General features: G+C 41.2%; 1 protein-coding gene across 11 annotated transcripts in view; it reads left to right on the forward strand.

Annotated features, from left to right (window-relative positions):
• The window catches only part of CEP85L (centrosomal protein 85 like), a 157,000-nt gene that overhangs the window by 42,693 nt on the left and 102,018 nt on the right, over positions 1 to 12,289 (forward strand). For 10 of the 11 annotated variants that reach the window (XM_021392852.1, XM_021392848.1, XM_021392855.1 and 7 more), the window contains one exon: positions 6,312 to 6,473. The exons of the other annotated variant lie outside the window; for it this stretch is intronic. In XM_021392852.1, the coding sequence (XP_021248527.1) occupies positions 6,312 to 6,473 (162 nt within the window). The remainder of the gene's footprint in view (positions 1 to 6,311; positions 6,474 to 12,289) is intronic. 11 annotated transcript variants of the gene reach the window in all.

Genomic DNA, 12,289 nt, shown 5'->3' on the forward strand with positions numbered 1-12,289 from the left:
ATGTGCATTTTGGCAGTAGGGTTGATTGGCCAGGCACTTCAGTCTAGTGATGAGCTAGTTGCTGTTGGGCATTTAAGTGTACCTGTACATTCTTACTCCTCGTTTAGCACTGCAACTGTCTGATCTCTTTCTGAGATAGCTTTGGAGATCAAATTAGAAGAGAACCTTGTTTGTAAGTGGGGACAGTCTTCTTCCTGAAGCGCTTTCTGTGGTATATGCAGTGGTAGGGCTTTTGCTACGGAAGCAACAGAAAATCTGTGGTTGGGAAGAGTGACCAGCCTGCACTTAGCAGCTAACCAATGGATCTGATTAGTGCTAATGTCAGACAGCGTTCTCAGCTCAAACCAATTTTTGTTAGTGAAATAAGCTTGCCAGCTGGTCATCTTGGTACATAGAGAGAGATAGGTACCTTTTGCTTTCTGTTCTGTGTGGTTTGAAGACGAGTGAGATACCTGTTTGTGTCTTTAACTACAGTAGCAACATTCTGTAAAGCTCCTCTGTCAAAGTGTCACTTTTTTTTGAGTTCATATTCTTTCTTCTAGATTGCATACTTCCCAGCATGAGAGACCTTGCTGACTTGGTATTGTACAGTGCCATACACATGCTTATAAAAGCTTAGAGATACTGTTTTACATAGAAGTCAGTTTTCACAGCTACAATCAATGAGGAAAAATTGTACATTTACCTATTTCTATTAAAAAATAAAGTTAACCTTTACTAAGGAATTCCAGAGGCAAAGTAAACCAGGTTTGTTGTCACAGTCAACTTAAAATGTAGCTCTCTTAGGAAATTATATTCTGAGAACATACTCCTTAAAATATGACTCTAGTCAAGTTCCAGTTGATACTGCCAGTCAATTGCATGTTTACTTTGAGGACTTGACTTTGAGGATTTTCTTCTTTGGGTTTTTCTCCTCTGCGTTTCTCAGCTGCTGTTTTACAGCATGTTTATCCCTCCTCTAGTAAGTGAATTATTTTATGGATGAGCCTTCATATGTTGGGTAGTATACTATCAGACTACACCAATGAAAATCCAGTGAAAAGCCCTTTCAGTCAGTATTCTTCTACTTGAACGCATTCCTGTCTTGTTCCTGCTTCCCTTTATATTTGTACATTTTTTATCTTTCTTGATGTTCATGGTTATTCTATTCAGTCTCCAACTGAAAAACTAGGAGAATGCAGATAAATTGTTTGCAGGTTCTGTCAAGAAAGCACACCAATAAAGGATATGAGTCCTCAGGATGAATCATATTTCAGCTATCTGACACTGTAAAGTGCTTTGGAGAAACTGAAATGTACTGATTCAGTAGTTAAGGCTGTCACTTCGTCCCACTTCCCTCTGCTTGTTCATGCACTGAGATGAAGCAGCATAACCTTCCTACTCTCAGCTGTGTTTGTGGGAGAGGAGGGACTGGGTCCTGCTGGTACTTTGGTTCATGCCAGTGAGCAGAGCTGTGAGCTTCCACCACCTCCAGGGTGTTGTGAAGAGTGTCTTCACACTGTTATCTGGCTGTTTTCCTGAAAACATTGGGAACTCCTTTTTTTTCCAGACCACTGCTCATCTTAAACACAGGATTTTAGAAGAGGTCGTGTTGTAGACCTGGAACTTGTTTCGGACACTTGTTATTAATAAAAGTCACAGCTCATTTTGCAGAAGGACCATAGAGATGAAGTGCATGCCAGGTTTTGTATTATAATTTTCAAGAATCCTCACCTTTTATTCCTACAGTCCAGCAAACAGTTCACCAAGACTGAATGTCTGACTCTGTCTGTGGAAGAGCTTCAGGCGGGTTCTGCTGTCATCATGGTGTGAAATCTTGTTGTACAGCCTGATCACATCCATGCTGACTAGAATAAACGCTGAGTTGTCAGGTTTTGATAGTAAAACCTCCCCTTCAGAATCCTTTAGGTCTATACACTTGCACCGGCTGTCACTGGTAATTCTTTTCTGGTCACAGTCTGTGTCAGCATCATGGTGTGGAATGGAAAAGTTGGCATCCTTCTGCTGTGGAAGCCAGTTAAGAATTCTGGTGGTTTTTTTTGTTGTTGTTGTTCAGCGTCTAGGTAGATGTCATAGCTGCCACTTAAAATAATTTTTTTGTACGTTCAGGCATATCAGGTATTCTAGCAACCAAGATCTTCTAGCAAGATGGTGATGCTGTTATTATGTGTGTGTTGATCATTTGGGATCTGTGCATGCCACTGAAATTAGGAGTGGTAATGATCCAGAATTAACTAGCTGCCTTCCTGCCAGCACTCTGTAATACACAGAAAAAGATGCATGTTCTTGTAGAGTGAAATTTCAACCACTGCTGTCCTTTAATAAGCAATTTGCTTCCTGTACTTCCAGTACTTTGTTGTTCACTGATCTGCTTTAAATGCTTTTGCTGGAGAGACAGCACAGTGTCTGTAAATGTAGCTGGCCAAACTCAAGTACGTAGTCAACTGCTTGTATAAACAAGGCTCCTTTTCATATTTATTTTGGATGTTGGCTGTAGTCTGTTTGTGATGTTATTTGAGACTATTGCCAGGTAGGGTGCCACTTCTTACTTTTCTTTCTCTCCTATTAAATTCTGTGGAAGGTAGATTTTCCTGTAGCAGTAAGCTGTGATCGTAGTCAAATGGTAACCTACAGTCTGGTGCCACATACAAGAATTTTTGGCTTGCTTCTCTTGCCCCACTGTGTATTTTGGGCAGATGGATGCTAGCTGGTGATTGGCAGGTTGGTGATCACAGCAGCAGGGTGAAGCAGGTGTGTAGCTGAGCAGCACGGGTAGTCCTGTGTATCTTTTCCCTTTTTACACTTGGTTTATTTAGCGTCATCTGTTTGCTGCGTGGAAGATCATATTTTTACAGAGAGCTGTTGAGAAAGAGCATATCGGAGTACAGGGTGATTGGTGGTTCTTCAGTACTTGGCTCTGAATGTCTGTGCCAAATGTGAAACTAGTAAACTGATTTTTTTAAATACTGACTTGGCCTGATGGAGGGGTCTACAAGGTTTTATTTTTTGGGTTATGTTTCCTTCATGAAGTTTGCGTAACTTCCTTCCCTCGGTGGAGGGAGGGTTAGTCTGCTGTCTGGCACTTTGTACCAGACAAAACCCTTAGCTTAATGATGAGACTTTCTTAATGAGTGTATTTCTAAATAATGTATTTCTACTATCTTGCTGCTCTATTTTTTTTTTTTTTTTGCCATTTCTGGGACTGGGTTCCATTAGCTTTGAAAGGCTTTCTCGTATGGACTGTTGCACGCAACCACCCAGGCCCAATGGGATAGGGGGAGGGGAGTGACACAGCGAGACCTTCTGTGGCCCCAGGCACAGTGCAGAGTCATGAGTGCTTCCCTGGAGAGCCAGCTGGGGTCTGGCGGCCTGAGCTGAGCCAGAGCTAATGAACCTGCACTGCACTTAGGCTGGCCTGTGTGAAGTTATGTGTGTGGACTAGCACTGAGCTCTTCAGGGCTGTTGGCTCAAGAGTCAGTCTTTACAGGGTAACTTGGAAATGCTCTCCAACTCCTGGGGGCAAACATGCCCCAAAAGTGGTGTGTTCCTTCCTTGCTGTTCTTTCCTACTGGACCATGCTGCAGCAGAACACCTGAAGTGTGATGTGCCCATAATCTTTGTGCCTGTAGATGTAAAATTGAGAAGATATCCCAAAACACCCTCTTACAATGCTTTCTATTTCCTTGACTTACAGTAACTATAGAGATTGTGCTGGGGATGACTGTCTACATGCTATGATATTTGCACTGTTTGTAGGGTCTAGCTGTGCTGTACTGTTCCATCTTCTGGGATATGTTGCAACATGGGAGGCGCTCATGAGGTGTTAGGAAAATCTTCTTTGCACTGAAGATGGTTAAAGACTGAACCAGGTTGTCTGGAAAGGTTGTGGCACCTGTCCCTGGAAATGTTCAAGACTCAGCTGGATGTGGCCCAGAGCAGCCTGATCTAATTATAATTAGCGAGCAGCTGGTTTGACTGGATGACCTCCAAATGTCCTTTTTTACCTATGTTATTCTGTCCTTCTGTGCTATTTTAAGCCTAAGTTTTTCATACTGTTAGGAATAATTTTATTACTCTATCCCTTTTGAGGGGATGTACAGAGATGATTATAGGTCTAGATACTGAACATCTTGCTGACAAAGATGTCAAGAGTTTTGCACTTAATGCATTGATTTAACATGCGGTGGTAGTAACATTATTTGCTGCAGTTCTGTTAACACTTATTTAATGCCATAAAAGCTGAAAGTCTCCAAAGAGGTGTATTGTGGAGGAAAACATAATAAAGGGTAAATTTAACTAAATTTCTCCTCTGTAAATGTATTTTAAATGTCTCCAAAATCAGAACTGCCTCAGGCTTAATTAGCTTAGGCTCTCATAAGTCAACTCAGCTCTTGCTGGAATAGCTAGATGCAGCTTGAGAAGTGTGACGTGGAACTGTTAAGAAAGGCAAAGCTATTTAGAGAGAGGGAGAAGAAGACTACTGCTCCTGAAGCAGCAGTGTGTTTAATGAAAGAAGTGCTGGGTGATAGAAGAGGAAGAAGTGTCCCAATTTCACACCAGTTGTATGTGAAATTGCCACGTGGCAATATGTTTGATGGTGATACAGAGAGGGTGGTAGAGGAGTGGTACTGGAGTGGCACCCTGTTGGGATCTTGGAGCCTGGTGACTGGCAAGCTGTGGGCATTCATGCCTGGTTCTCTGATTTTAGGTATAGCTTCCTGATCCTTGGGCTTGAAAGGTACTCTGTGGGGTAATGAAGAGTTAAGAGGCTCTTGGGAGGAAAGGCAAACAGTTTGAGGAAGAAAAGGAAATGCATTGCACGAGGCTATGCATTGCACAAGGCTTGAGTAAAAAAGAACAAAGGGAAAGGAGAGTTAGTGAGATACTAAAGAGGCAAGAGAAAAGACAGGAACACGTGTTAATGGAGAGAAAACTCTCAGTAGAGAATGAAGTTGAGACAAGTGGACAGAGGTATCAAAAACTTCCAATAACTACTTACAGAAGGCACGTTTAGATGTCATGTTACAGTTAATTGCAGCATACAGTAAGGAAGTGCATACTGCATTCCTCTGTTTACAAGTGGTTTTGTGAGCAACTACTGTTGCTCTGGCTGGTAAGTTTAATGATTTGACTGCTAAATGGGGAGTACGTACGCGTTTATACTTCTGCAGATAAATGTATTTGGGGATGGTTAATATGTATATATTTTACGTATTTACATTTTTACATCATTTTCTGAACTACTTGATTTATTGTGAAACAAGTACAGATGAAATTAAGAGTGAGCTGCAGAAGTCCTTGCAGAGACAAATTGCTCTTATGACTTTGGATGCTGCTGAAAATGTTTAAATTACCTAAGAATACTCACGTGTAGCCTAAGAAACACTATATGTGAGCTAATTGATCTTAGAGTCATTTCCTGCTGGAAGTGTTACGCAAAGCTTGCTTCTGGGGGGGTGTATGTGAGCAGTTATATAGAACATCAAGCATGGGGTGTGTTTATCTCCAGAGTTCTTTATGTGCCTCTGCTGATGTGGAGAGCAAATATGACAATCAGTATGCTGCCTGTAAGCCATGCTTAGCTTTAGATTATGGTTATTAGAAACTGTGACCATTCTTTGGGGTTGTGCTCTGAGTTACGTTTTCACTTCTGATTGACTGTAAAATAGGACACATTCTCAACAGTTCCTTGAAACTATTTGCTGCTCTTAATTGTACTTCAAAATGTAACCTTTTAAACATATTAAAAAAAAAAAGCAAAATGTAGCAAACCCTGGATGTATAGAATTCCCACAAAGCCTATGTGCCTCCTTGATTTAATAGTCTGTCTTGTGATAAAGCACAAAAAGATAACAAATGACTTTAGGTACCAACGCTGGCTTTATTTTATAACCTCAGTCATGTGGGGTTTATGCAGTTGGAAATGACTGTATTTCAACTGCAAAAGCTTCAACTGGTTTCTGTTGCTGAAACACGTTTATTTCTTTGTAGCTCAATGCTTGCAACGCAAAATCCTGCTGTATGTTGAGAATCAGTTCTAGGATAGGAAATGCATGATAAATATCTTGGTAAAGTTACCACAAGAACAGTTTAAGGATCATGTTTTTAAGTGGTAAAAGTGTATTCACTGGAGCTTCTTGGAAAGATTCCACCTAGCAAAAGAACTGTAATTTAGAAAAACCAAATATCGGCACAGATTCTGTTTCAAACCTAATCTATGGAAGATAGGGCTCAGTTTTCATCTTGACTGGTATTTTGTTTTTGAATTCTGTACTGTATCTGTAATGACAGACTTCTGGCTTCCTTTATAGGCTCAGATTATTCCTCTGTGGGATGGTTACCTGGTACTGAATCCCTGTGGCAGTCCACAACCATTGCGTCAAGCAGTCAAAGCAATCCTGTAAGAAGACACAGTATAGCTTCCGACAGCGGGGACACTGGGATTGGTACCTCCTGTTCTGATAGTGTGGAAGGTGAGTGTACACTGTTAAACTTTGGATGTTTCTGAGAGAGAAACGATCCAAACTGTTTTAAAGGTATGTTTCTGAAGATAATGGTGATTTTTCCAGAGCAATTGAGGGCATGCAGTTCTTTAGTTTACTGACTGGACCAAGTCTTTGTTTTGGTGAGATTTAATTAATTTACTTCTGCAGGAGTTGCGCGCTTTAACTTGCGTTTCTGCAACAAAGCTGATAATTGTTTCATCTTTTGATTGCTACAGTTAGAAGAGATGCCAGACTTAAACAGGGAGATAATATCTTGTGCAATGGTGGTTGGTAAACAGCTGGTAAAAACAGAAGAAGGCAATTTAGGAGTTGATGAAAGGGCACTGCTTTCTGATAATTATTGTGTGCGCCAACAGTGAAATCTTACTCATTGGGACTGGGGGGGAAACAGGGTTACTGTCCTCCAATTTCTTACTTCTTTTGGGAAATAGGTTCACATTTTATTGCAGGGCATTTGACACCTTATCATAGGATCACAGAATCATAGAATCCTTAGTGTTGGAAGGGACCTCTAAAGGTCATCTAGACAACTCCTTTGCAATGAACAGGGACATGCACAGCTAGATCAGGTTGTCCAGGGCCTCATCCAGCCTCGCCTTCAAAGTCTCCAGGGATGGGGCATCAACCGCATCTCTGGGCAATCTGTCCAGTGCCTCAATACCCTTATTGTAAAAGACTTTTTCCTTATGTGTAACCTAAATCTACCCTCTTTAAGCCTGAAGTCATTTCTCCTTGTTCTGTCACCACCCTTCTTTCTTGTAGCTCCCCTTTAGATATTGAAAAGCCACTGTCAGTTTGCCTTGGAACCTTCTCCAGGCTGATCAACTCCAGCTCTTTCATCTTGTCCTCATAGAAGAGATGTTCCATCCCCTGGATCATTTTTATGGCCCTCCTCTGGGCGTCTCCAACAGGTCTGTGTCTCTCCTGTACTGAGGGCTCCACATCTGGATGCAGTACTCCAGGTGAGGCCTCACTAGCGCAGAGTAGAGGGGCAGGATCATCCCTCTCGCCCTGCTGACCACGCTTCCTTTGATGCAGCCCAGGATAATGTTGGCTTTTTGGGCTGTGACGGCACTTCGCTGGCTCACGTCCAGCTTCCCATCCACCAGTATCCCCAGGTCTTTTTTGGCAGTGCTGTGCTCAATCCTTTCATCTTCCAGCTTGTATTGGTAAGGAGGGTTGCCTCAAGCCAGGTGCAAGATCTTGAATTTGGATTTGTTGAACCTCACGAGATTCACCTGGGCCCACTGCTCAAGCCTGTCTAGATCCCTCTGAATGGCATCCTGTCTGTATGGTGCGTTGAGCACACACCACAGCTTGGCGTCATTAGCAAACGTTCTGAGCTTGCATTCAACCCCACTGTGTGAGTCTCTGATGAAGATATTAAAGAGTATCGGTCCCAGAACTGACCCTGTGGAACACTGCTTGTCACCGTTCTCCATCCAGACATTGAGCCATTTACTACCACTCTCTGGACTCAATCCTGCAGCCAATTATTTATCCATTGAATAGTCCACCCATCAAATCCACATCTTTCCAATTCAGAGAGAAGGATGTTGTGGGGTACTGTGTCAAAGGCCTTACTGAAGTCCATCAGTGGTTCTTCCCTTGTCCATTGATGCAGTGACACCATTGTAGAAGGCCACTAGGTTGGTCAAGCAGGATTTTCCCTTGGTGAAGCCATGCTAGTTCTTCTGTGTTGCCTCCCTGTCTTCCATGTGCCTTAGCATAGTTTCCAGGAGGATCTACTTCCAGGTCTTCCCTGGTGTGGAGGTGAGACTGTTGTCAGACTGGTAGTTCCCTGGGTCATTCTTTTTACCATTCTTCAAAATGGTTGTGATATTGCTTTTTTTTCCAGTCACCAGGGACTTCACCTGATTGCCACAACTTTCCAAATATTGAGAGTGGCTTGGCGACTGCATCAGCCAATTCCCTCAGGACGCTGGGATGCATCTCATTAGAACCCATAGACTTGCAGATGGTCAGGTTCCTTAGGTGGTCATGAACCTGGTCTTCGCTTACAGTGGGAGGGACGTTGCTTTCCCCGCTCCCCTCCTACCAAACCAAACATTTGAGGGCTGTGTGACAAGCGGTTATGAGAGAAGACTGAGGCAAAAAAGTTAAGTAACTCAGCTTTCTTGTGTCTGTTGTTACCAGCTTGCCTGTGTCTCTCACTGGGGGTAGGGGATACCTTCCTGAGCTTTTCTTTTCTGATTGGCTTTACCTTTAGAAGCCAATTAATCACAGGTCTTTGGGGCATATCAACTTTATCTAAAGACTGTCAAAACTCAGTTTGGATTAAATCATGATTCTTCCAAGTTGCTCTTGTTAAGGAGGTTTTCAGCCTCTAAGGTAGCAGCATCTCCATAACATTACAGCCCTATCTATGGCGTGTGGCAGTGGGAGGAGGAGAGAAGAGAGTTTGAAGGGCTTGAGGTTGCCTTCTTGTGAAACCTATTGTCCCAGTAAGATTTTCCAAGAGTAAGAGAAATGAAAATAGGTCTGTAGTATAATTTTCTCCAGTGCTTTTCTGAGTGGAAGAGTGGACAGCTGAAATGAGGTAGAACAGGGAGAATCAGTAGAAGTGAAGAAAGGGATGCTGTTCTGCATGACATGCAGGATAATATACAGGAGGGCTGAGTGTTCCTGAGGAGAGGTCTAACTGCTGCCAAGTCTGTTAGTCTTTGTAGAAGAGGGAATCATCTGCTGCCCTTCTTCCTCTTTCATCTGTCAGTTACAAAGGAACTCTGTAGGAGTCTCCTTACAACTTCCTTTCCACATACTTTATCTTTAAACTCTTACTGGGTTTGGCAAAATGCTTTTATTTAAATACTCAAGTTCTTTGTGTAAAAAATTGAAATATTAAATGGTTATTAATGCAGAAGTCTTACTACTTTTTTCTTTGTTATTGGGATTGTGGGGAGATTAAAGCTCTCATGCTTACTGTATGTGTGTTTACAAGCTAACTTGCCCACATATTGTAGAGTGGTATTTGAAAATTCAGTATATGAATTGAAACCTTGCCTGTTTTTTTTTTTTTCTTGAGTGCTGTACCATTTGAGGGGAGGGACTAAGAAGAGGAAATGAAACAGCACCTCTTCATCAGATAGTTCTCCTGGCTGCAGAGAACAAAATAGCTGTTTTCTAAGGGGGGGTGGAGAGGCGGATGACACTAATGCAGCCACAAGTTTGAAAGTCATTTGTTGCTTCTAATGACTGGCCATTTGCATGCTTTTTGTAGAGCATTATTGCAAGCTGCATTAGGAGTTTTTCAAACAAAGTGAAGAGGGAGAAATGGCAACAAGTTTATGACGTTTGTGCATCTGGCGGTACTTACACATAATGGTCAGTTTTTCTGTGTCTTTAATATTGATGTTTCCTGCCACCTTGTTTGGGAAACTCTTAGCAGAAAAGAAAATGTTAAAGGAGAAAAGAAGGAAATGTAAAGTGAAAGTGGAAGGAGCGTACGACAGGATTGGATATTGAATGTATGTCCGTTTTTAGTGGAAAGTTCAGTTGCCTAAGATACCTAGCTGTCTACATCTCCTGCTGCTCCCTCCCCACACCCACCAAAAGAATATTGTGATCTGTGGAACTGCCAGGCCAGACTGGTAATTGCAGGCTTGATGCTGGCCATCTGCTCTCAATGTGCTGCTTTGGACAGAGCCCTTGGGGATTTTGCAGAGGGGAATTTTTCTCACAAGTCAGCAGATCATTAGAATTTTTAACAATGCTTAGAGAATGAAATGTGGCCTTGCTATTTCCTTTCTAGTACATCTACTAAAAAGCAAAAACTTAAGTTCTGAATTAATGTTAACATTAATTACAGAAATCTCAGCTGAATTAATGTATGTAAATGTGTAGTGACTTGTAAATATCCTGGAGTGGAGCTCAAATGCATTTTAAATCTGTTTTTAGTTGTGTTTTTTTTTTTTTTTCCCTTGTGTCTTTCCTTCAATTTCATCTACTTGGTCACACTTTATTTCAGGAGCATTCATTCTTTTTGAGAGTGCAGGATTTACAAAATAGTGCCAAGTATCTCTTGTATTCTTTTCAAGCCTTTGTGGTCTGGGGGAGATATGGATTTTGACAAAGGCATGAGGAGGATAACTCTTTTGTGATTAAATAAGATCCTGTGGTAGCTATGTTTTGCAAAGGTAGGAAAACTAGGAAATGAAACGGCTAGTTGAGTTTCATTGCTGAAGGTGAGAAATGCTGATGTGGCCTGGGGAAAGCTGAGGGGAGAAATCTTAGCAACCATAAATGTGGGGATGTTAGTTTTGGTAGAATAGGTCTAAACTTCTAATTCAGTGTGTTCTTAATTTAAGGATTAATGTAGAAAGGTGTTTTCTCTTTCTGTATATGGTGGTTAAAGTGGTGGGGTCTTTTTTGTTTGTTTCCTGCCGTTAAGTGCTAGATGGGTACAGTTGATCTTTTGAACAAGGGGGGAAAAAACCACAAATACATGTAGCAGGAGGAGAAGATTTTTACATTGTATTTTTTGAAGTTATTTTTAAACTTTTCTCTACTTGCAAACAAGGTGTGTTATTACTGGTTTCATCTTATCCTGTACTATCCTGTGTAGTTTACTCTTGGACACTGAATGCCATTAGTCTTATGAAAAATCTCATTCTTTCTATTAAGAAGGAAAGTGGAAGGAAGTGAAATGTGGAGCCTTGGATTGAATTCAGTATATCAGAGTTATAACAACTTCATCGGGGAGTTGATGTCCTAGTTAAATTTATTTTTTTTTTTTTAAGTCCTGGTAGAAATGGTGATGTAAGATGGATGTTGAATTGTGTCTCTGTCTCTTTTCATTTAGAAATCTGAATAAGCATGGTCTGTTCACAACATAAAGCATTGCTGCATAGTGCTTGATATATTGCCGGTGTATTTTGTATAGGCAGAACTTCTTTGGAATACTTAAAACAAGTTCCTATTCTATCATTTAATATTATGAGGCCCAGAAGAATCTCTGGTCTGTACTTTTACTGAATACGTTACCTTGCTAACTGATTTTAAAAAATCTAATTACTTTAAATTAATTGTAGTGTTTCTTTGTATGCCAAGGAGGCATGGTGCAGGGTTGGGGGGGAGTAGGGTGGAAGAGAAGGTGGCAAGTGTAGCTACCAAATATAACTTGGTAGAGGGCAGAATAGAACTTCAGGAGGTAAAACCTAATTATTAGTAACTTAAAGGCGTTCTTTTTTGGTTTCATTTAGCATGCTGCTGAAGATAATGGGATTGAGAATGTGTACGTTTCAAATGTTAGCGTGCTCTCTTTTTTTTTAATGTCAATCTGGAAGGTGCGGTAGCAGAAAGATCCTGAGAGCTGGTATGTATACTTCGTGTTCATTGTATTCTGCTCAGTGATTTTAGGAGCTGGTGGATTTTCAGAGTAATTCTTGACCTTTACTTAGTTAAGTCCAATCTTTCAACATTTGGATCCTGGCAAATAGTGATGTAAGTATGGTGAAATAGCTGTTGTTCGGTGAGAGGAAAATAATGAAGTTGGAGCCGTACTTCCTTGATTTCCTTCTTCCCCACTTGCCAAGTTTCACATTCTGAAGAAGCATCCCGCCCTCTGTGTGTCAGCCTTATTATGTTACTTGGATATTATCTATCCTGACAATCAGAAATGTGCACTTCACTTAAGCTTGTATTAAGCTCTGTTCCTTGTAGAGGAGGTGCTGTCGTTCCTTGCTGTATTTACAATGTCTCTATTTTTGAGTGGAGTATAAATACTGAATGCTCAGAGGTTAGCTGTTTATTTTCTGGTTGTT

The sequence above is a fragment of the Numida meleagris genome, chromosome 3 (genome assembly GCF_002078875.1).
Source record: "Numida meleagris isolate 19003 breed g44 Domestic line chromosome 3, NumMel1.0, whole genome shotgun sequence".
NCBI lineage: Eukaryota > Metazoa > Chordata > Aves > Galliformes > Numididae > Numida > Numida meleagris.